The following is a 21,973-nucleotide window of genomic DNA, read 5'->3' as shown; positions in this document are numbered from 1 at the left end:
CCTTCTCATTTTGGCGGACAATGCTGTAGGCCGCATTTGTCACTCTATAAAGCTGGGACGTTCCTCATGTTTTATTCCTTACATCAAGACACCGACAACCTCGACAGACATACCTCTTACACGGACTCAACTCTACACGGACAATACTACGAACTCAACTTCACGGACTTTTTGACTCGTCTCAATCGAAACTACAAGGTATATCTCAACACCATCTCGTATCATGCTTCGGTCTAAAACAATGGGCAGTTATACATACACTCAACATGTTTTCAACCCCGAAGAAGGCCCTTTCTAAGTTTCGCGCTTCCCCTTACTTCTCTCCCCTTCGACTCTTCGGTTTCTGTGGTGGATCCACTGAGCGGGCCTCAAGCTTTAGACGCATTATTCCCAGTGAACCAAGCTATCGCCCTCTTCCTCGACCAAATCCTCGTAAGAAGTGTTATCCTCCTGGGGACCCACGCCGTCGCCCTTCCCAGCGCCTGTGCGCCAAACCCCTTCGTCAGCAGCGTTCCGTCAGGGCTCGCTCGTATCACAACTTGAGCAAGGCTGGCCCTTGCAACGCCGCCCAGCCCAATGCCCAGCCCAACCCTCAGCCCCCCGTTGTTCTTGCCCCCGCCTTCGACTTCGACGCCATCGCTCAGAAAGTCCGTCGTGTCGCTGTGCACGCTGCCCCCCATCTCACGCCCGAGGACAAGATCTTCATGACTCAGTTGGAGAAACTCAACATCAACCACAACATGGCTGAAGTTCTCAACGGCCTCGAGACCCAACGCGCCAGCGCCGAACGTGCTCAGCGTATGGCTCCTGTCTTGGAAGCCGAGCGCAAGGCCCGCAATGCGCCGTATCAGGACATGCGTAAGGTCGAAGACAAGTTTATTATCGACTACTACAATGATAGGGCGAAGGAAAAGCAGGATAAGGAGGCCGTCCTTGCCCGCATGGCACAGGCGCAGAAGGACATGCTGGAGATGGAGGCTCGTATCAACGCTGAACGTGCTGAGAGTATCCGCATCCAGTACGAGGCTCTGTTTGCCGAATGTGAGCGTGACCGTCAAGAAAGGGAGAAGCGCCGTGCGCAGGAAAGGAGGCGTTGGGCGAAGGAAAGGGAGGCCAATATTCAACTTGCAGAAGAGAACCATAGGCGTGTTCTGGCGGCGCAGAAGGCTCGGAGAGAACGTGCCGAGGCTGAAGCGGCTCGACTTCTTGCTGAGCGCCAAGCGGCGGAGGCGCAGGCTCGAGCTGAAGAAGAGGCTCGCAAGAAGGCAGAGTTGGAGGCACAGCGAGCACGGGAAGAGCTTGAGCGCCAGGCACATGAGGCCCGCATTCGAGAGGAAGAAGCAAATCGTCGAGCTGCCCTTGAGGTTCAAGCACGGGAGGAGGAGGCCCGCCGTTATGCTGAGGAGATGGCCCGGATGCAGCAGCAAGTCGAGGCCCATCAAGCGAGGGAACCACGTCTCTGGAGGGACGTTTCAATGCAAGACGTTTGGTCCGGCTCTGGTCCTTCCGCATCCGACGTATCCATGGCAGAAGAAGTGCCTGCACCCACTCCCACTCCTCCTCCCGCTCAACCTACCGACGCTGATCGCTGGAACCTTTACGAGTGGAAATGGGACGCGTTGAAGGGTGATGTTGGCGGCCTTCTTGTGTTCTCCCAGCTTCCATGGCCCGTTCTCCACGACGTCTACACCATCCATGACCTCACTCCCGAACGCTTCTCCGAGTTTCTCTTCAACCCTCAGCGACCGGGCTATGAACCCAAAACCAAGAAGGAGCGGGTGAAGAACGAGCTCCTTCGTTTCCACCCTGACAAGTACGACGGCAAGATTCTTGGCAAGGTGCACGTTGAGGAGCATGCTCTTGTCAAGGAGGCGGTTGGAAGGGTTACTCGTTTCTTGACCACGGCACGATCATAGAATGGATTTGGAATGGATGGTATTCTTATCCGTTAAATTAACCCATGCACCTTCTATATGATTTATACTATGCCCTTATGCCAATCCCTATCTCTCCTATGCTCGCCCTCTTCGTTGTACTTACTAAAAGTGTATCTGGCCAGTCCGTTCTTTGTATCGACGCTCAAATTTGAATTCATATTTTGTGCTGTTAGCATCGAAGGGTTCAGCCGCTCTCTTGCCTTGAACTCTCAATGTCATATTCCGATGCCGCCACTATCATGTCAATTGCTATCATCATTCATCGACATATCCTAAGACCGCCGTCCGCGCCGCTCTGTTCGAATGTCTCCTGACAGATCGACCACGAATCATGGAAGATGTGGCGTAAATGTGGGTCAAACTCCAATCAATTTTTCCGAAAGAACCTTCAGTGTACCCAGACTAACATCTTCCCAGGTTTCTCACCCCCTTCTGGTGCCCAAGCCCTCTGATAAGGTCCCAGTGGACGCCGCCATTTCATGACTCACAGCCGTCGTTGGACAGCTTTCACTACGGTTTCCGCTGCACCGCCCTTCTGGTGTATACCCAGCCACACGGGACAGGGCAACTTTGACGACAGCCTTATAACTGACCCCTTAACGTAATGGAATTACACACATTCGGCTTCTCTCTGAGCCTTCCCTACCAAGAACTCAGTCACCAACCGATGAGGGACATCCCCTATGACGTATGGCTATGTATAGTCCAGTTCATTCCGCGCAATGAGCTTCTTCGCCTGTACGGCGTGGACCGTATATTATTCGACATTGTGATGAACGAGCGTTATCGAGAAACGCGTATCTACCACCTGGGTGATGAGATGACACGTCAATGTTTGGTTGGCTTGGGGTGCGCAGTTTATTTTATTTTATGTCCGTTGCATGTAACTCACGTACTCGCAGCTCTCCGGACATTGCAAGACGCGTCCGTACCCTCCACCTTCGTCCCCATCTCTTTGGGAAGCCACTCGCTTTTCATGGACAGAAGAAGAGCTTGAGCCAGAGTTTGTTACGCAAGCTCTCGAAGGAGGAGAAGCAGTCCGCTGCTACCGCCAAGGCATCAGTGCAATTGTTGCGGAGCATCACCAACTTGACGAACCTGGTGACTCTGAACCTCGAGTGTCAGAATTACCCCGTGGACGACTACAATGATTTTAAGCTCGCCATTCCGTTCATCACGAATGGTTGGTTAGCATATGGATCTGTCTTGCGTACATTGTCGCTCAAGATTCCTCTTGAGGCATGCAAGGAGTGTCTACCTCCGTCTTTAAGGCTTCCAAGCCTTGAGGATCTATCGATCCACATTTTCACCGCGTATCTCACGACGGATGCCACGAAGCTCGTGCGCAGCGTTCTGGTTCCCTTCGTCAATCGACACAGCTTGACCATCGAATCCCTTACCATCTCCACCCCCATGGCATTCAACTACAACATATCTCCGATGTTCGGGGAACTCGAGTATCTCCCACGTCTGACCAAGATTGATGTTTATTTTCCGTTGATAAGCCTTCAACAAACAGATTCAGCTGGTCTGCATCACTTGCTCAAGGCGCAATCAGGCAACCTCCTTACTCTTCGGATCCGGTTTGGTCACCTGTTCGGACTGACGACTCAACCACCAGCTCCATGTGCCCTATTCGCGCATCCGATGTTCAAAGTATCTCTGCCGAACCTCAAGTCACTGGAGCTGAATATTCTAGGCCACAACACGCGCCTCGTCCAATGCGTAGTACCATATCTGCATCAATTCAGGGACTCTTTGACGACCCTCGTCCTCAATCATCATCAAGCAACTCACCTCGAAGCTTATGACATCATTGATGTGTTTGAGCGTAGTAGTTCACGGCTTTTGTTGCTGGATTTATGGCTCACCCATCTGAGTCCGTCGTTCCTCGATGTGTTATCGGTCAAGCTCCCTGATCTCGAGCGGCTCAATCTGTCTTTTGGGACATTTGTTGGGCACGATCATACGTTCAGCATGACGCGCTCCTATTCTCATCGTCACGTTCGTTCTTGTCCATCCATTCCATCATATAGCTCTTGCTGATTTCCCTACGATAGATCCCGATCCAGGAGTTCTGCTCGGAGATGCCGAACCACGTTTACACGGATTGGAAGCTCAAGCATTTGAAGATTGGGAATGTGGGGTACTGTGCGGGGATTCTGGCGCAGTGCGAAACGGCGTTGGCGATGTCGTTGCCTGGTGTGAAGACGTTTGATGGGCTTTCGCGGAGGGATTACCTGGCAAAGTGGGATCAGGTCTATTGTAAGGTGGTGTGATGATTAATATTTCTGGAGAGTTTTGTCACGTCGCATTGAGCATCCATGTTATTTATTGCATGTGTATGAATCTATGATACCGAGATTGTGGATTTGTCGTGGATCAGTACACACGTGCGCCTCCGTTGTCACGACCAACTTGTCCAAGTTAATCACCATACAAAAACGGCATGACAGTTCTCTCCCTCGAGCTCTTCACTGCTCTCTATCTTCCTCGATTATTATCGCGAGGTTGAGTAGGATACACCTCCTAGCGATGAGGAGCTCCCTTTACCTGGCCGGCCTACTCAGTGCCCTCACCAACCTCCAATCGGCGGTGGCATCACCCGTTATCTTCCAACTTACTGGTGAGTACAATTTCCATATCTCTTCAGGCACTCTCTCTTCTGACACTGAGAAACAGAACGACATAGACTCAATCCGTACCCGCACAAACCGCGCCTCACCTTTAAGTGGGATGGGACATTCAAGTTGACTGTCTTTTCGGATCTTCATTTTGGCGAGAATCCGGAGGGCGTTTGGGGTCCGGAGCAAGACAAGAACAGTACCATCTTGATGAAGACGGTGTTGGCGAGTGAGAAACCGGATTATGTGTATGTTGCTACTATCTGTCCATTGTCATCTTGGATAAGCTCAACCTCCTTCACTACTAGTGTTTTGAACGGAGATCTGGTTACGGGAGAGAGTGAGTCGCGTCTTCAGTTGAAGACTCAGGCTGACCATCTTATGACCCGGACCAGACACATACAAACAGAACTCGACCTTGCTCATTGACCAAATCGTTGCGCCTCTCAATCAAGCAAGGATTCCGTTCTCTTCTACCCATGGAGTGAGCTGAACCATTTTACACGTTGATATCCAGACTCATGGACGCCCAGAATCACGACAATCAGGTGAACATCACCCACTTGGAAGAAATTGAACGAGAGCAGAGGATCGCTCCGCTGAGCTATACCCGCACGGCACCTGCTGGGGTTGGAGGTACTGAAGGACCGGGAAATTACTGGGTCCCCGTATGTGGTCACTTGAAAGAGATTCTTTACAAGCAAGCATAAACTTGGTTAACGTTCATTCAGATTTACAGACACTTCTGGGATCGCGCTCCTATTCTGATTCTCTGGTTCTTCGACTCGCGCGGTATGGAATCCCCACCAGATTCTGTTTTCAACAGTAAAATCATTGATTGACCGCGTTCACAGGTGGAGTTTCGACAAAGCCCAATTCGACTGCCCTCCCTGACTGGGTTGACTCCTCCGTCGCAGATTGGATCAAGAGCGAGTCCAAAGCCATGGAATTGGCCTGGGGACCAGCTGATACCCGCGGAGCTTTGGCTTTCGTGCACATTCCTCCGTATGCCGCTCCCCCTATCCCCTCCCTTCTTTTGCAGTACTGAGCTCTCTCTGTCTGCGCCAGCCATGCTGTACAAGCACTTCAAACAAACTTAGATAGCACAAAGAACCCCGGGTTGAACGGTACGGGTGTCCCTCCTCCCCCTTTCGTTACTCGCAGCAGCTGACAGAACCTCCAGCGGACACACTGGGCGGTGGTTCTGTACAAGCCTCAAATGACCCATCCACCCTTGGAAAAGACGGCCCATTTTGGGATGCACTCACAGGGAACGTAAAGAACCTGCACGCCATCATCTCAGGTCACGGTACGTTCTACCATGAACTTCTACGATCTGGTTCGAAAGCTTGCTTGCAGACCACGGGAACGAGTGGTGTGCTCGCGAACCCGCGAAGGACGTCGTTTTCTGCTTCAACAAGCACTCTGGGTTCGTTTCTCTCCCCATCTTACTCTCCTATCCCCTCGTTTACGCAAGAACGGTGTAGATATGGAGGTTATGGTGAACCTGAGTGGGGATATGGTGTACGAAACATTGTGTTCAGGTCCCCTGATCCGAAGAAGGGTGTTGATACGTGGATTAGGCTACAGGGTGGGGAGACGAGGGCGAGAGTTACGTTGAATGATACCTATGGGCGTAAGTAGCGTGGTGATTAGTGGACGCCGGATATACCAAAACTCTTCAGTTGACTAGTGAAGCCATCAACCTCCCTTTCATGAGGGCTAAGCCGAGGACAGCACGGCAAGTGATCTAGAAGGCGAGCTTCACTCCACGTCCACAGAGCTTGGTTTTCGCCCGGAAAGCTTCCTTGCTTTATTGGGAATCGTGGTGTTCTAACGACGCGCCCCTCTTAGAAGCTCCGGCACAACGTATCGCATTGCATTGACTTCTTATTTCCGGATCAGCCATGCACAAGGCAGCATTGAGACTCTGATTCAACCAGCAACCTACAAAGTTATGTGAAGAAGCTATTTCAAGGCTCTGAATCCCGAATCGTCGCGTCCGTGAGGGGAAACCTGAGATTTGGCGTATTTCCAGAGCGTATTATGTGCTGTGTCTTTATCACAACAAAGCCCCTCGAATTGAATCATGTTGGCGGATGTATATCCCTACAACTCCTCGTCAATGCTTGACGAGCGTAAATCTCGAAATTAACTAACCATTAGCAGACGCTCTATCTTGCCAAAAGTCGACATGGCAATCCGGCGTCTTTGTAGAGCATGTGAATTCAAGCGTAGTGTAAGAGAGCGATCGGCAATGAAAATCGTCAGAAGCCCAGTCTTCACCCTGCGGAAATTCAAAAGTGCCAAAGAGAGACTTTCGCAGTGGTGCAAATTTCCAGCTCTCCGGCCTATGTCGGGTTATTTCATAGTCTATGTTCAACCTCCAGATATCGAGTGTGCTGGGGTGGACGATGGTGGCTGCTGGATCAAGCGCATCCGTCTTGTCAGGGAGAGAGGCGTGTAATGTGCAGCGCTCCATTCCATAATCTAGGGTACGAAATTGAACAATAGTCGTAATCTGTGGTCGTTTGTAAGAGGGCTTGAAGGAAAAGAAATGGAGGACACACGTTGGGAGAGATAATGAAGTGCCTATCGTCTGGGTAGACAACCCCTAACGTTGTATCATGTTCTCGTGTCTCTTCGTGGAGCTCCCTTTGTGGATCTGAAGTATAAACCTGCAGGAGAAGCTGGGAGAGTGAGACGATGGGCGGGAAGGGGTCGTGTGTGGTATTCCGGAAAACACTGTTGAGATTTGGGTAGGGGTTCGGGCGTCGTAACGGGGCCAGCACTCGAGGCGCCTGGGACGAATTGGAGAGATACACCAGAAGAGAAAGCGTTGACGAGCAGATGCAGCCTATGCAGGCCCATATAAACAGATATCTTTCCCCTATATATTGAGATGCGTCAACGTTAATTCAGCTATTTGGAGCGGGTTTACCAACAGCTACTCCCCACATAGTACGCTCGCTCGTTTTCACGTCGTTGGGAGGCTGGCTCGGAGGGCAACGCAACGTATGGTGTAGCCATGATCACCTAGCACATCTTCGTGAGTTTGATTCCAACTTTGCCTGGGATCATAATGGAGGAAAGGGGGAGTTCATTGAGTCTCCAAGCTGAGCGCATTGCATGCGTATGACCCGATCTGACTGTTCTTGGTAACTTGGACCGTAGCGGATTGGTGGCAACTTTCTGCAAACTTTGATTTGTCGAAGCAGCGTTATTTGGATATATTTGTTTTGCTTTATTTATGAACTTCCACTGAAGTCAGGAGACACTTTCCCAGTTTACATAAAGTAATCTCTAACACGGATTTGCTTGATAGCGGCAAGACTATGCTTTTTATAAAGCTGGACTCACACTTAACATGCACTTGGTGTGCGTCGACGAGGCGCTACTTCGTTACTAAATTCCGGAAACCGACGATGGCAGAGACAAGGCAGAGAAGATTCCCTAACGCGTGTTTGATAAGTACCACCACGCGTCGAAGCCAGACTAGATAAGAGAGCGTGCGGTCGTTGACGATATCTGCTAGTCCCCAGATGCTTGCTCTCTTGAAAGTTGTCGTGTGCCTCATCTTGACGCTGGCGGGCGGAAGCGCTCTGAGGATTCCTCTACCCAATCCTGATTCCCAAAGTCAGATCCTTTTTTCTATATGTTTGTAAGCTTACGACTACAACATTGCAGCAACTCCTAATGCTTGTCCCGGAGTCCATGATAATCCTGACATCTGTATTTAGTTGCCAGTTGCCAACCATGCCCATGTAAGTCTTGTTGTTTTATGAATTTGAGACTAAGAACTCAAGCATGTACGTGTATCAAGCCTTACGAAATTGTACCTCTGTTCTAATGTAGTAAATCAACTTTCCTGATTTCTCAGGATGTGTGAAGAATAGTTTTGCCAGTTATAAGGAAGAACGAGAAGAGTAAAATTGAAGTAAATTTGTGTCACCTCCCCACAAAGGTACGGAGCTGCTTCATTAGAGCGGTAGATATGTAGCATATATTCTTGGCCTGCCTATCAAACAATAAATTTTATTATAAATATTATAAAATTCACGAGTAACGGGGCTGATCCCGGCGATAACTTGGAGGCAGTATGAGGAGAAGTTTACCTTAATGGGACTCAGGAGCATGCGCCGAGTTGGCCATACTCTCTTAATTAGATTGCCTCCATCTGCGTTTTAAAGAAGGCATGTTAAAGACGTCGAAGCGCTGTGACTTGGACCACGCGTTGGAGCTGGAAAATAAGATAAAAGCACCTGTCATTCTGGTAGAAGGCCCACCGTCTCAATGATTGCTCTCATAGTGTGCCTCGCCGTTATTATCGCAACCTCGAGCACTGCGCTTCCAACTGCCAATTCTGAAAGTCAGATTCTCTCGCGAAATTTCCTCTTCGAATTTATGATCATAGTTTTCCAGCTGGTAGCCCTGACCAATATTTTGGGGGTCCGCGGGGGGTGTGTACAACGGAGGCCGAATGCATTTGAATTCATTTCCCCGTAAGTTGGTATTCCTGGAAATTTCGAGACGCGGTACTCAGGTGTGGGCGTAGTAGTATGAAAGTGTCCTGAGATATAGAATATATCCTTGAGCGCAAAATAAATCGAGCGACTTACCACTCTTTATCAGTACTTTGAAAAAAGTGAAAAAATAAAGCTAGAACAGGTTCATGTGAACGCCACATTGTCGCCAGGTGTCGAAGCCAGAGTCTAAGATAAAAGGGTGTGCGGTCGTCGAGAAAATGCCCACCCATTGCTTCCCCTAATGAGAGTCGCTACATATTTCATCTTCATTATGACGACCGCGAGCATCCTCCAGACTGCCAATTCCCAACGTCTGATCCTCTCATTCTGTTTCGGCTTCGAACTCACGACTATAAATTTTTAGTCGACCGCCGTGACCAATACACAAGGGACGTTGGTGAAAGTTGTAACCCGGATGAATGTATCTAACTTTCCTGTAAGTCCTGTATATCTGAAATTTGAGACGCCGATCTCAGGTATATAGCTATTATAGTATGAGGGCGTTTCAATAAAATGTGTTTTCGATCATGATATGCCGTAAGTCAACTGACGTTCTCCGGGAGCTATGAAAAACGATGTTGATGCAAGACCACGCGTCGAAGCCCGAGTCTACAATAAAAGAGCGGACGGTTGTTGTAGATGCCATCCCCCTCGCGATGCTTCCTCTCATGAGAGTCACCCTATACCTCAGCTTCATTTTGGCAACCATGAGTGCTTTTCCGACCACCACTGCCCAGGGTTCGCTTCTCTCATTCTATATCATCTTGCAACCTACAATTACATTTTTTCAGGTCAGTGTACAAAAGAACCAAGCCCAGGGCAGCTAGGGATGGACGTATGTATTTAAATCAAGTCCCCATGATTCTATTGAATGTAAGTCTACAAGTTTTGGAATTAATATTCTGTCGCAAAACTCAGGTGTGCGCGGCGTTACAGTTTGAAGTTGGACAGACTTGCGCATAATAAACTGATCACTTTATTCATAAAAAAGTCTAACCGGGAGTTTAATATTAAATGCGCTTTGAAGGGTGATCTCTATGGTTGACCGACATTTTTCTGCGACGATTTCAGGCGTATAGACTGATTTTATTAATCGCTTGCCCCTATCACATTTCTACAAGTATTCCCACTGTGTAAATCGCATAAGGTGTCGTTTTGAGTGAGGGATTTTAGAAGGATTCTGTACTCTGCTGTAGCTTGGAAGTTTCGGATCTAACAGATAGGAGGTGGGTTCTATCTTCTAATAAAATTGAGGGCTATTTTTGTGAGGCTGTCTAAATAAATTAGCACTGTTAGGCAAATACGAGTGTCAACTGTTCGGCAATAACGCAAGAGGCGAAGCTGTATTGTCGACTCCTGATTCGCTTCTAACCCCTGGCTGGTCATGCGCATTGCGGTCATAGTTTTGCGACAACAAAGGTAAAATAAGGGCGTACACACCCAGTCTTTACGCTTCCACACTCCCATATTTTTTTTGGCCGATTCTTCCGACTCGTCATCCGGGGAGTTCTTCGATAGAATGATTTTTTTGTTACTTCACCTGTTTCGTCCTTGGCTCAACAAATAGTGACTGGCACCTGTAGGCTACCAACCTACTGCAATGGCATATAAAAGCGATCGGTATGATAGAAGTTGCCATCACTGCACGTCATTTCGCCGACGCAGCCTATTCCCGTTCGATTCAATCATCAACGACTTCCTAGTTTTATCCGCATCGGCGCATCGCATCGCTCAACGAAGCTCCATTCAAAATTTTAACCAGTTCAAACGTAGGCGTCTCATTCGGATGGATATTAGTCCACCAGAACCCACCTCCAACTTATAGATAAGAGTGCGCACGCGCAGTTTTTTTCCCCATCACCCACCTCCCTTGGCCTCTCATCCGCTCAAGTCAGCCTTCCAACAATGAGGTTCACTACTATCTTCTTTCTCACTGCCAGCCTAGTCAATGTCGCGTTCTCATACACGGCGAAAGAGCTCGATGCGCTACAGCAGTACCTCGTGGCGCTGGGATCAGGCATCGACACCATTACCGCGGATCTGATCCCATTTTCTGGCGCAGGTGGAACCATTTCCAAATTTTTTGTGAGCACATAAGATGCCCCTCCGCCTCAAGCTTCACCTGTTTTTTTTTTTTAGCAGCTAGAAAGTGACGGCGCATCTTTCAATGCCATTGTCGCACAAGGCATAAGCATCTTTGACGTAATGAGATATCTTATCATCAGTGGCCTTGAAACTGACTGTAGATTTATTTTGCAGAACATCCAGGTGGATGACGAAGAATCTCAAGAGTTGGTGATATCGACACTGGCCAGCTATTATACCATTGCCAGGAACGCCGTCAACGGATTTATCGACGGGAAATTCACCTTTGATCAGCTTGGAGTCACCCCCCTTGTCAAGCCAATCCTAACTGAGTTTATCAGTGGTCTGTATCCCAAACTCCTAGGAACCCTTGTTAATCATATTTCGGTACGGATATTTGTGGTTGCACTTGGTGAAATTCGGTTGAGTAATTATTTCGCAATAGCCTGAGTTGCTCGGCAGGGCCATCAAGCTACAGGAGGAGTACAAAGCGCTCGGGGACGAAGCCCTTGCGGCCTTCTCTTGATTTTCTAGCAGAGTCGACGGGGGTTATTTCCTGAAGACGTATCACGTTCATTTTATTTTCATGTTTGTATATGGCAGTTGAACAGACTTTTTTGGCTTATCTTCAAGTGCACTTTTCTCAAGGCCCTCGAGTGCCATCAAACGTCTAAAAAAATTATGATTCATGAGTTTCGGTATATAGATACAAAATGCATTTGTCAGTCTAAAATGTCAGAATAGTGAGACAAACATCTATCAACCACAGCAACAAAAAGAAAGGTCGTGAATGGATGTATGGGACGAACCAGAGGAAAGCAAGAAGCAGAAGAGCGGGAAGCAAAGGCCAATTTCCACGGCCAGGGGGGAGGGTATGGTAGACGTAATGATCGGATCATGAGGACGCGTTAGACTCAAAAACCACATGATTAATGGGCCGTGTCACACTCAGCGAGAAGTTGGTGAGCTCGGTGAGAACGCGTATCATTCAGCGGTGGTGGTGGGTGGGGGCGTATTACGCTCCTGGCCACGCTTAGTGGGTACGAAAAGCCAGGTGAAGCAGCTGAGAATCCTGAAGCCAACACCGACTCCCAGCGTTCCGGCGGTACCGATTTTCTGTAGTATGCAGCGACCGACGAAGGCACCGATGAATAGAGAGACTGCAGCGATAAGTCGGTGATCTCGCGTTAACACGCGTTGTCGGAGGCGGAAGAGGCGTGGGTCTGACATGAGCTCCACCCAGACGGTTGTGAGTACGACTTGTAACGATTGTTAGCATTAGATGAAGAGATAGGAAGAAGAAAAATCAATACATACTGGTAGTTCCGAATTGGGTATTCAGTCTTTTCCCCACAATACCCTGAACACCGAGACTAGCACTCATGAATGCGAGGCCAACAAACGTCGCCACGTTCGTCCACGCCGGATCGTCTCTAGCGTTCGATATACTCGGTTGGCCGCTCTTCCAAAAAGCAATGGCAGCAGCCATGGTGAGCACAGCCTGGATGAAGGTGCCGACGATGAGCCATATACGCTTGTGGGCACCCACACGGTCGCCAATGCGGCCTACGAACGCGCCGGCGTTGAAGGAGATTAGCGAAGTTAGTGCTTGTTGATCGGCTCTGTGGAACGAAGTGTCTCGGGACCCCGAAGGTCCGTAGAAGAGACGCGCTAGGGCGATAGCAAGCTAGGAGGGAGGGGGGAAGCGTGTGGGTCTTGCGATAAGCGGAGGAGGCGATAAGGAGATACCTGGGCAAAGTTACCCGTTTGGAAACCGCACCAAACGAAAATTGCGGAGAAGGAGATGACATCTCTTTAGATGCAATGTGAGGAAGGGTATTGGATGGAAGTTAGAAGTGAAGACGCACATGTAGCCAGTCATAAAACAGTATAAAGCCAACGGGCCTGTCGTCTGCGCCGTGTCTACATCCTCGTTCAAATATCTCCACCAAGAAACCGCAGTATTGCCATTGGGCCCCGCACGCTCAACATCGTCCTTCGCAGCAACGTTTACTCCATTCCACGGATTGGCGGATTCCGCGTCAACCGTCGACGTTTGTGACGATAAGTTGTGTTGCTCTTGTCCTGGGACACCCAGATTATTTTTCTGGTCCGCCATTTGACGAGGGAGATACCGGCGCAGAGAGGCCTGTTACGCGGGGAGAAAAGTCCTGTGAGGCGCCAGAGTCAAACAAGCCTTTTGTAGGTTTGAAGAAAGTTTTTTCTGTCAGATGTCTTGGCGACTTTTGGTGGTGCTCCGATTACATCCGGCGACTTCTCGGGGCTACTATTGCCGAATCAGGCTTTTGACTCTGGATTGCGCAATGCTTGGCAGAATTTGCTCTTCATCGACTCGCCATACAAAAATCATGGGTCGTTCTTTTATGGGTCTTTTCCTCTCGACCCGACTTATTACGGATGTAATGTATTAGGTGGTGGTGAAGTTGGGGAGGGAGGTACTGATTATGCAATTTATAGGAGGGGGTTGCGTTTTCTCGTCAGTCGGCTGCAGGATGGCAACAGTAAGTGGTGTGCCATGTATAGTTGTATCTAGACGCTACGAGGATCGGGAACCGCATTGGGACTGCTCTGAAGTATACCTCTACATCTACCTCTACTAATAATTGGGGCACGAAGGGCCCATGCATTTCTTGACAGAACAGCTTGTGTACTGTATGGCAACGTGATAATAGACAGCTTACGCACAGGAAACCGTCTTTAAATCCTTGTCCATAGAGTCACGCTCGGAGGACTCGGCGGTGGACTTTGCATTGGACCAAGGATTTCGATTGAGCCTGAAGATACTCAGTGCTCGTTGCAGAAGGCCTCTATAAGAGGCATTGCGCTCAGCCTTCCGCTGAACTTCAGCTTCAGCTTGTCTGTTCATCTCCTCCCGGTTCCGAGCACAGGCTTTCTCTCTTTTTCTTACATACCACATATCCCTGGAACTATAGAAATCTTCGAAGCCTAGAACGTAATATTGGTTAGGCTGTTAAATATTGACGAGATCGGAGGTGGCCCGGGTAGCAGGTACTGAATGAGACGACTGACTTATGAGAGTGAGAAAAGGGTATTTTCCGCCTGGCTCGTGTGTGAGGAAACGGATGACCTCGCCTATTGGGAGCTCCGTCCCGTTGTTGGTGGTCCCTCCATGCAGGCAATCGCCATCGAGAACCTGTGGTGAGAGAAGATGGACTCGGAAGACCTCGCTTATTGGGAGCTCGGTCCCGCTGCTGGTGGTCCCTCCACGCAGGCAATCAACGTCAAGAATCTGTGGTGAGAGGATATTTGAACTTGAATTAGATTCAAATTAGATTGTCAGAATGTGCGAGATACCTTCCATTCAAAGGGGAGATCGAAAGGGTACGGAAGGTGGAGCCATGAGAGGGATTTGAAGATGGTGTGTTTAGCGTAACAGTAGTATTTTATCCCGCCGTCAGCAAATGGATCATATGTCGCCCTTAGCATCACTCTGTTTCAAAAAGAGAAGGGGGGGGGGGGCGTGAATTTGTCATTGTAAGTAGGATGGGAAGATATGAAATCCTCACGTTATCGTCTGGATGGGGTCGAGCTGGCCCATAAGTTGATAATCCGGCGTCAGCCAAACGGCGGTGTGATATCGGAGAGAATCGCTCCGCATTTCAGCCACCTGTCGGTCAAAATACGCACAATGGTACTCCAAAACCCTTGACCATTCATATTCGTCGCTAAGATATTGGAGGTGTTTGAAGTATGCGAGGGCGCCCTTGACAATGTACTGCGAAAAGCTGCCGAGGTACTCACACAAGATCGCGAAGTAGACCTCGAGGGGGATAAGAACGGAGCTGGGTGTCTTGTATAAAATGGCCTCTTCAGAAACATCTGGAGGGCACAGTTTGTAGAGGTCGCGGGCTGGGAACTGGTGAGTGATTATGGACACAACTAGGCTTTCCGAGTTTTTTATCTTGGATAGCACTGACTGCAGGTCGGGTAGTGGTAGCTCCGGCGCCATGCTTGACTTGTAAAAAGTTGAATGTTTCAGATAGTAGAAGCCAGAGACACCGATAATTTTATCAAACACATACATTATTTTCCCTTTATCTCAAGTCGTATTGTCAAACCCAAGTCAAACCTTAACATCGCGTTAGATTCCTACCCAAAATCTGTCAAACGCGCCTGTAGTCGAACTGCCCCATAATAATTCCAATCAAAACACTAGAGCAACATAAATGATATTAGTACACCAAACCTAATCCATAAAACGCAGCCAACTATAAAAAACACTCAAACCGTACAACACCACCTCGCCCCCTTCCCCAGGACAACGACACACACATGCGCCAAAGCCAGCCCCAAAGAAATCGCAACCCCTCGATGCCAAGGCTCGTACTCCACCACCGTATCCGCCACAGCTGCCCCCAGTAGCAGCGCAACGACTCCCATCCTCGGCCTCATTTCTCCAACGGGGTACGAGGAACATATGTGAGGTATACTTAGCACCTAGCATCATACCAGTAGCGCGTAAGTGATATGATTCACAAAGAGGAAAATACAAGACAAACCTTAGCAACAAGCACAACACTCCTCACAACCCTCAAATACACCTTTCCCCTCCTCCCCCTCCGCGTTATTCCCAAATTCCGCCTCGCAACAACCCGCGCCTTGCGCCACCACCCTCCCCATACCCCTTCTTCCGGTCCTAACACCTCAGTGGGGGAGGGTAAACCCAATAATCGCGCTCTTTCCGTTGCTGCTGACGCCGCTTCATCGACATTGACCACTTTGTCTGCTGACCCTGATCGCGAGCGTGAGCGTACGCGGACGAGAGAGGATGGTGCCCCGTTGTGATGCTGGGGGATTTCTCGGAGGGGGTCAAGCTGCATTAGTGTCAGCCTACGGGAAAAGATGAAAGAAGCTGGGAAACCCACTTTGCCCTCCCGAATAGCACCAGCTACCCTTTCGCAGGATGGTCTAGCCGCCGGGATTTTATTCAACAAACTCTCAAGAAGCACGAGGAATGAGCGTGGTAATCGCCGAGCTTCAAAGGCTGCCACTAGCCCTGGGGCGGTTTTGAATCTAGTATTAGTTTTATAAGGTGTGGCGGAAAGGGGGTAGAAGAGAAGGTAAACCCACCCAGGGTACTCCAACACCTCCCTCTCAAGTTTATCCATCTTCTCCCCCTCACCAGCCCTCGAGCCACCCGTGACGGCCTCTCCATTTGCGTCTCCTTCCGCTGCATACCTGTTTCATTTAAGTCTCATCAATACCAATACCCCATAAAACAGCCCAGCCAATCGAAGAGGAAAAAACCACCCACCGATAAGGCAGCTTGAAAAAAAGCAGCTTATGCAAAATCATACCCAAACTCCACATATCCGACTTTGAGTCAATCTGCTGCAAGAGCCCCGTGTGTGGGGAGGGCAGAGATTCCGGGGATGTATATTCCAGCCTGAGTTACATGTCAGCATAATTAAATAGAACAGGAAGATGACAACAGTGGACGGGACAAAATGAAACAGGACAGGATAAAGATAAAAGTAAGGACTCACGTCCCAGTATTCCCGGAACGCTGTAGCCTTGTAGAGTTGATCATATCGCGAGAAGTTCCAAAGTCCGAGAGCATGGCGCGGGGTCTAATCGTGTATTCATCAGTATTTATCACGTCGTAGTTCAGAAAAGAAATACATCAATTTCCCTTCATCCCAAGTAAGCAACACGTTCCCTGGCTTCAAATCAAGGTGTAATATCGACTTGTCGTGCTTCATGAGATAAAAGCAAATATTAGTTTCGTGTTCTTCTCCTCCTCACAAACAGCAGAGGAAGAACTCACCAAGAACCCCAACCCCGCCACAACATCCTTAAAAAGCCCTTTGACCTCATCAGCACTAAGCAAATGAACAGCCGTCCACTCTCCGTTCCTCTTCCTTGTCTCCCTCTCCCTTTGCCTCTCGCCCTCCGCGCCGCCAGCGCGCTGAAAAGCCCGGAAGGCTCTTATCCTAGCAGACCTCGAATGGAGATCGGAAGCAGAGAGCGTATGCGCTGGAGTCCCGCTTCTCCGTAGGGGTGGAGGGGCCGGTGTGCCTAGTTCGTAGTCTGCGTCGGTGGAACCTGGGGCGTGGAAGTGGATGTGGGAGGGTTTACGCCCTAGTCGAATGTCGATGAAGTCGTCGAGGCTGCCGCCTTCTGCCCATTGCATTAGCACGCTATTTGGGGGAGATAATGTGAGTGAGTTGAGAGGAGGCGAATGGAAGAAAGGAGACGTACTGCAGTGTGGGTACTTTTGGACCGAAGGAGGAGAATTGGGCTGTTTCTAACCATGCGTGGCTGGTGTGGCGTGTTATTTTCAGTGAAAAGTAGAAGGGAGGAGAAAAGGGCCTACGAACTGGTATGTAACGATGTTGGGGTGATGTAGCCGCTCCAAAAGCCGAACCTCGCGTAGAATTTTGAGGAGGTATGAGTGAGATTCGCCAACTGCGATCTTCTTCACCGCAAAGTGGCCTATTATAATATAAGATCAAAACCATTGAAACCCCAAATAAAGACACGACCTTACCCAGTGGGTTCCCATCCAGCATATGCTATGCACCACAGATGAATCAGCCACCTCACAGCCGACACAATACGAATCCAACCGACCTGACATAGGTACACCGAGCCATTAGCACCCATTCCCAAACGATACTCTTCTTGGAAGAACGTCTTGAAGTACCCCTCCGCCATCTTTTCCGCTGGGAACGCTGACGTCCCCGATTGCTGCTGCCTCGCGTTGTTGGTGCTACTACTCGCGCTTGCACCTAATAGGGTAGGCCCGGGTGGACTGGACGGCCTTGAGGAGGATTCGTTGGCAATTTCTAAGAGCTGGAAGTAGTCCGACACGCGAGAGGTATATGCTGGATCTGAGCTCAGCGATTCGATGCCCTCTTCCTCTTCATCCTCATCATGCGAATGAATCCTGTCCCCCGAATCATCGAACGGGTCATAGTCAAACGCGGAGGGTAACACCCGTTTACAATACGGACAACAGTCTCGCGAAGCTTTGACTGGAGCTGTGGATGTACTGGGAAAGCCCGTTGTAACGTTGGTGGAGTGGCTTATAGTCAGTGCGTGCGATGTGGGGTTGTACAGCACGACTTGGTTAGATGCGTGCAGAATGGGTTGCCACTCTGGATCTGAGACGGGGACGAGGGCGACGGCGGACGAAAAGGGCGATGAGGACAAACTCATGCTGGTGGCGAAGGAGTGGAGAGGCGCATCGCCCCGTGTAGGTTGTTTGTACTTGTTGTGTTACTGCCAATTTCTTTGATTTTCATGGAAATCACCTTTTTTTAGCGCATGGCCTCTTCTTTGGGTCAGATTTATGGCCAAATCGAATCAAATATCAATTCCGCAGGGAGTCTTTGGACTGGTTTTTTAAAATTCGGGCGTGGGACCAGGAATTTAATCGAAAAATGACATTTAGAAAACACATTTCAAAAAAGTAGTCCAAAGTCACCCTGCAGCAATGTGAGATCATCATTTTTACATGTTCATTTTGAGGCAAATGCAAGGGAGGAAAGAGAAAGGCTGTAAACTGTCACATAGTTCCAGAAAAGAAGTCCAAGAAATTCATGCACACAAATAACTTGGTTGTGCAAAGATCTTGCTTGGGATCAAAGGGTGCAAACAAGATCTGAGCATCCGGAAAACACAGTTGTGGTAAATGATTGCCAAACCAACCGGCTGCAGGATGCTAAAGGGATGGTGGGTGGGTTCAAAATTTTTTGGGAAGATGACCGACAAGTGATTTCTTAGTGTCAGAACCAGATCCAAAAGGTGGGGGAAACACTCCCAGTAATGTAGACATGTATTAGTATGTACGCGTATGTGAGATGTCTGGTTCTGATGCAGACATTATCTTATCCTAAGATGAGTTTGCCATCGTACCTCAGGCTTACTCATCATGGAATAAGATAACTGTCACGTAGTTCCACTGAGAAAAGAAGTCCAAGAAATTTGTGCACATAAATAACTTTGTTGTGCAAAGATCTTCCTCATGATCAAAGGGTGCAAACAAGATCTGAGCATCCGGAAAACACAGTTGTGGTAAATGATTGCCAAACCAACTGGCTGTACCAATCCGAGTGTAAGCTCACACCGGCAGGTTGGTGAGGCAAGAATGAGCCAAACTGGCTACCCAATTGAGCGTCACTCAGAGTGCAGTTAGGTTAAATAATAATTCTGAGAAGTGGGTGGAGTACAGGGAACAATGTGGTAAGGTTAGATAATAGTATGGAGAGGTGGGAAAGGTAAAGTAAATGTTGTGCTAATGTTACATGGGTCAGAGAGTAGAGCTTTCAAGTAAAGAGGCAGGGATGTTGTGAGCAATACAGAATTTTTCAAAGATAGAGGTGAGACGATCAAGATCTGCTTGGTTATAAGCTTTTGAGGTGGACATGGGTAGGATTTCATCCATATGGCACCAGTAGAGAAGGAACACCAAGGATGTCCAACCACCAGTGGCAGCAACAATTTTTGGGGGAACCCTGGCAAGCAATAGCTTGACAGTGCCACCAATACGAAAACTGTGGCCCAAAACGTGGGTGAGCATGGCGGAGGACCAAATTTTAGTAACAAAGGTGAGAAATTCATGCTTGAGAAGGTTTTTGGGTTCACCTGATGATGAGGTGTAAGCAAAGAGAGTTGAGGAGACGGGAATGGAGGAGTTGACATCAAGATGATTCTTGAACACAGTAACAGGGCACAAGGGATCGCCATCACAGTGTGCAGTAAGGATAACAGTGGCCCCGAGCTCTCTTGTAGACTTTGTCCATGGGATATCAAAACTTGCAGAGCAAGCACCACCATGCAATGAATGAAAAACAATTCTAAGGAAAGGTAAAAAGATTAAGAGGTGCAGTGGGCAGAAGAACAGGAACATACTTTGTAGAACACAGTACATGAAATTTCGGATCAAGAGCAAAGCGGTAGTGAGGGTAGTTTCTCCAAGACAGCCACAGCGAAAAAAGGTAACCAGGGCAATAGCCCAGACAGCAGCATGGAAGGAATTGGATAAATCAAGAGCACGGTGCAGCAGGAGAGGTGCTCAATAGAAACCGGGGCATGGAGAGTGAGTTTATGCTTCATGCCTTCCTTATTAGCAGAAGTGCAGGCCAAGTGCACCCAACTATCATCACCATACCAGGGCGCATGGTTCATGACATGCCAACTGCGTAGACCAGACATCCACGAACAGATGGTGTTGCCAGAATGGAGACCCTTGTATTCACCAATGAAAGCACATAACAAGGCATAGTCAGCAGGCATGTGAGCCTCCTCACAAATGTCCCACTTGTCACAAAATTGGGTGAAGCTAGTGATGTGCAAGGGTTTGTCAACCCTCCAAGGGTCAGGGGTAAGGGTCAGGAGGGTAAGGGTCAGGGTAAGGATTTTGTGACCCTCAACAAACCCTTGACCCTTCTGAAGGGTCAGGGGTTTTTCAGGGGTTTTTTTAGGGGTTTCATTTCTCTAATATCAAGGTAAGTACTCCAGATAAAATGATTTTAAATCACATTGAATCAGATAAAATATCATCCAAAGAGGCCTCACTACCTTTGCAACACTTAGTACTGTTCAGATACACTGAATTCCTCATATTTCATCAATAATTACTAAAAACCATGTGTACTGTCATAAATATACTTGAATGATGTGTATTTCACAGGCATCTTGCTATTTATTTACTATCTATAAAGCTTGAGCAGTGATTTGCTCCAAACCCTTGTTCAAACCCTGCTGGGGTTTCTTACCCTCCAACCCCTGAGATACCCTTACCCTTACCCTCCAAAACCCTTGACCCCAGCCAAGGGTCAAGGGTTTTGGAGGGTAAGGGTCAGGGTCAGCCTGAGTTGACCCCAGGGTTACCTCTGCTCATCACTAGGTGAAGCATAGCAGGCCAGCAGCGTAGGTAGATTTAGTGTTTGGGGCCAAGGCTTCATGGATCCCCATCATCGCAGAGTCGACAAGGGGAGGGGGAAGCCACTGTGTAAGATCATGTTGGTGACACGAGCCAAAAGGCATGCGCCAAGAAAAAATTCAGTCAGTTGCAGGGACATGTGGACATAGGGTGCTGTTAGCAATAGAGCGGCCCACGTGAGGTTTATGAGCATGTATGACACACAGTGCAGTTTTTTGGGGTTTAATTGGTTGCAGATGGGGATTGAGATCAGGCATGGAAGATATGTTGGGAGCGGAACAGTCAGAGGAAGGCAAGGAAGGAGGAGGAGGTTGGAAGGGGTGGAAGGAGTTTCAAGGACATGTGGGGCGCGGTGAGATAGACCTGTCAAAGTGTTTCTCACCCATGGACCTCTCGGCAACAGCAGTCAATGAGGTGAGTTTCTGATTGAGACTAAACATGGAGGAAGATGTCAGAGAGCTCTTCTGGGAGCGTGAAAGTAGGGAAAATTTGCCTTCCAGCCTCCCCAGATTCTCTGCACAAGATGGGGTCAGCTGGGTTAGCCACAGATTCAATGTAGATGATATCTGGAGAGATAGAGAGATCGGAAAGGACAAGATAAGTATGGTGGATGGAAAGGTTAATGTGGGAGTTAGGGCTATGCCCTTTCTCCAACGCACCGATGGTACCTTGGTTGTCAGAGTGGATGAGCAAACGACAATGTGGTAAGCCCATCTGTTCCAAAAAATAAACGAGAAGTTCAATAGCGATTGTTTCGAGCCAGCAAATATCTCTCCCAGGTACCTTCCAGATAGGAGATAATTGGAAAGAGGCCCAACTGCTGCCAATAACAATGCTGATGCCCCAGGAAGTTGAGGCATCAACATATAG

General features: G+C 48.8%; 8 protein-coding genes across 8 annotated transcripts; 5 read left to right on the top strand and 3 right to left on the bottom strand.

Annotated features, from left to right (window-relative positions):
* Nucleotides 1-266: 266 nt before the first annotated feature.
* LACBIDRAFT_294592 (uncharacterized protein) lies at nt 267-2,061 on the top strand (the record flags this gene model as incomplete). Its single annotated transcript, XM_001882565.1, has 1 exon — nt 267-2,061. The coding sequence occupies one exon, from the start codon at nt 267-269 to the stop codon at nt 1,914-1,916; it is 1,650 nt and encodes a 549-aa protein (XP_001882600.1). The 3' UTR covers nt 1,917-2,061.
* Nucleotides 2,062-2,604: 543 nt separating this feature from the next.
* Nucleotides 2,605-4,216, top strand: LACBIDRAFT_299600 (uncharacterized protein; the record flags this gene model as incomplete). The annotated part of the gene is made up of 3 exons (XM_001882564.1): nt 2,605-2,786; nt 2,840-3,941; nt 3,998-4,216. The coding sequence occupies 3 exons, from the start codon at nt 2,605-2,607 to the stop codon at nt 4,214-4,216; spliced, it is 1,503 nt and encodes a 500-aa protein (XP_001882599.1).
* Nucleotides 4,217-4,472: 256 nt separating this feature from the next.
* LACBIDRAFT_299599 (uncharacterized protein) lies at nt 4,473-6,205 on the top strand (the record flags this gene model as incomplete). Its single annotated transcript, XM_001882563.1, has 10 exons — nt 4,473-4,563; nt 4,620-4,901; nt 4,957-5,045; nt 5,095-5,229; nt 5,293-5,353; nt 5,416-5,566; nt 5,630-5,688; nt 5,745-5,870; nt 5,921-5,990; nt 6,049-6,205. 10 exons carry the CDS (start codon nt 4,473-4,475, stop codon nt 6,203-6,205), a joined length of 1,221 nt encoding a protein of 406 aa, XP_001882598.1.
* Nucleotides 6,206-6,496: 291 nt separating this feature from the next.
* Nucleotides 6,497-7,591, bottom strand: LACBIDRAFT_294591 (uncharacterized protein; the record flags this gene model as incomplete). Its single annotated transcript, XM_001882439.1, has 6 exons — nt 6,497-6,508; nt 6,578-6,612; nt 6,722-7,082; nt 7,132-7,226; nt 7,306-7,451; nt 7,503-7,591. The coding sequence occupies 6 exons, from the start codon at nt 7,589-7,591 to the stop codon at nt 6,497-6,499; spliced, it is 738 nt and encodes a 245-aa protein (XP_001882474.1).
* Nucleotides 7,592-8,854: 1,263 nt separating this feature from the next.
* On the top strand, nt 8,855-10,132 carry LACBIDRAFT_328473 (uncharacterized protein; the record flags this gene model as incomplete). Its single annotated transcript, XM_001882562.1, has 6 exons — nt 8,855-9,063; nt 9,194-9,206; nt 9,452-9,523; nt 9,581-9,624; nt 9,879-9,960; nt 10,079-10,132. The coding sequence occupies 6 exons, from the start codon at nt 8,855-8,857 to the stop codon at nt 10,130-10,132; spliced, it is 474 nt and encodes a 157-aa protein (XP_001882597.1).
* An 860-nt stretch (nt 10,133-10,992) lies between these two features.
* LACBIDRAFT_294590 (uncharacterized protein) lies at nt 10,993-11,798 on the top strand (the record flags this gene model as incomplete). The annotated part of the gene is made up of 3 exons (XM_001882561.1): nt 10,993-11,172; nt 11,347-11,559; nt 11,618-11,798. 3 exons carry the CDS (start codon nt 10,993-10,995, stop codon nt 11,696-11,698), a joined length of 474 nt encoding a protein of 157 aa, XP_001882596.1. The 3' UTR covers nt 11,699-11,798.
* A 358-nt stretch (nt 11,799-12,156) lies between these two features.
* LACBIDRAFT_250946 (uncharacterized protein) lies at nt 12,157-12,975 on the bottom strand (the record flags this gene model as incomplete). Its single annotated transcript, XM_001882438.1, has 3 exons — nt 12,157-12,431; nt 12,490-12,859; nt 12,922-12,975. Coding segments are annotated over 3 exons (699 nt in total), but the record flags the coding sequence as incomplete, so codon positions are not given.
* Nucleotides 12,976-15,435: 2,460 nt separating this feature from the next.
* LACBIDRAFT_299595 (uncharacterized protein) lies at nt 15,436-18,375 on the bottom strand (the record flags this gene model as incomplete). Its single annotated transcript, XM_001882437.1, has 12 exons — nt 15,436-15,651; nt 15,714-16,028; nt 16,080-16,227; nt 16,285-16,392; nt 16,469-16,600; nt 16,701-16,784; nt 16,837-16,910; nt 16,982-17,354; nt 17,416-17,475; nt 17,535-17,649; nt 17,705-17,729; nt 17,788-18,375. The coding sequence occupies 12 exons, from the start codon at nt 18,373-18,375 to the stop codon at nt 15,436-15,438; spliced, it is 2,238 nt and encodes a 745-aa protein (XP_001882472.1).
* Nucleotides 18,376-21,973: the final 3,598 nt, after the last annotated feature.

This window comes from Laccaria bicolor, genomic scaffold (assembly GCF_000143565.1).
Source record: "Laccaria bicolor S238N-H82 LACBIscaffold_17 genomic scaffold, whole genome shotgun sequence".
NCBI classification, from domain to species: domain Eukaryota; kingdom Fungi; phylum Basidiomycota; class Agaricomycetes; order Agaricales; family Hydnangiaceae; genus Laccaria; species Laccaria bicolor.
This window is presented reverse-complemented; position numbering and strand designations above follow the sequence as displayed.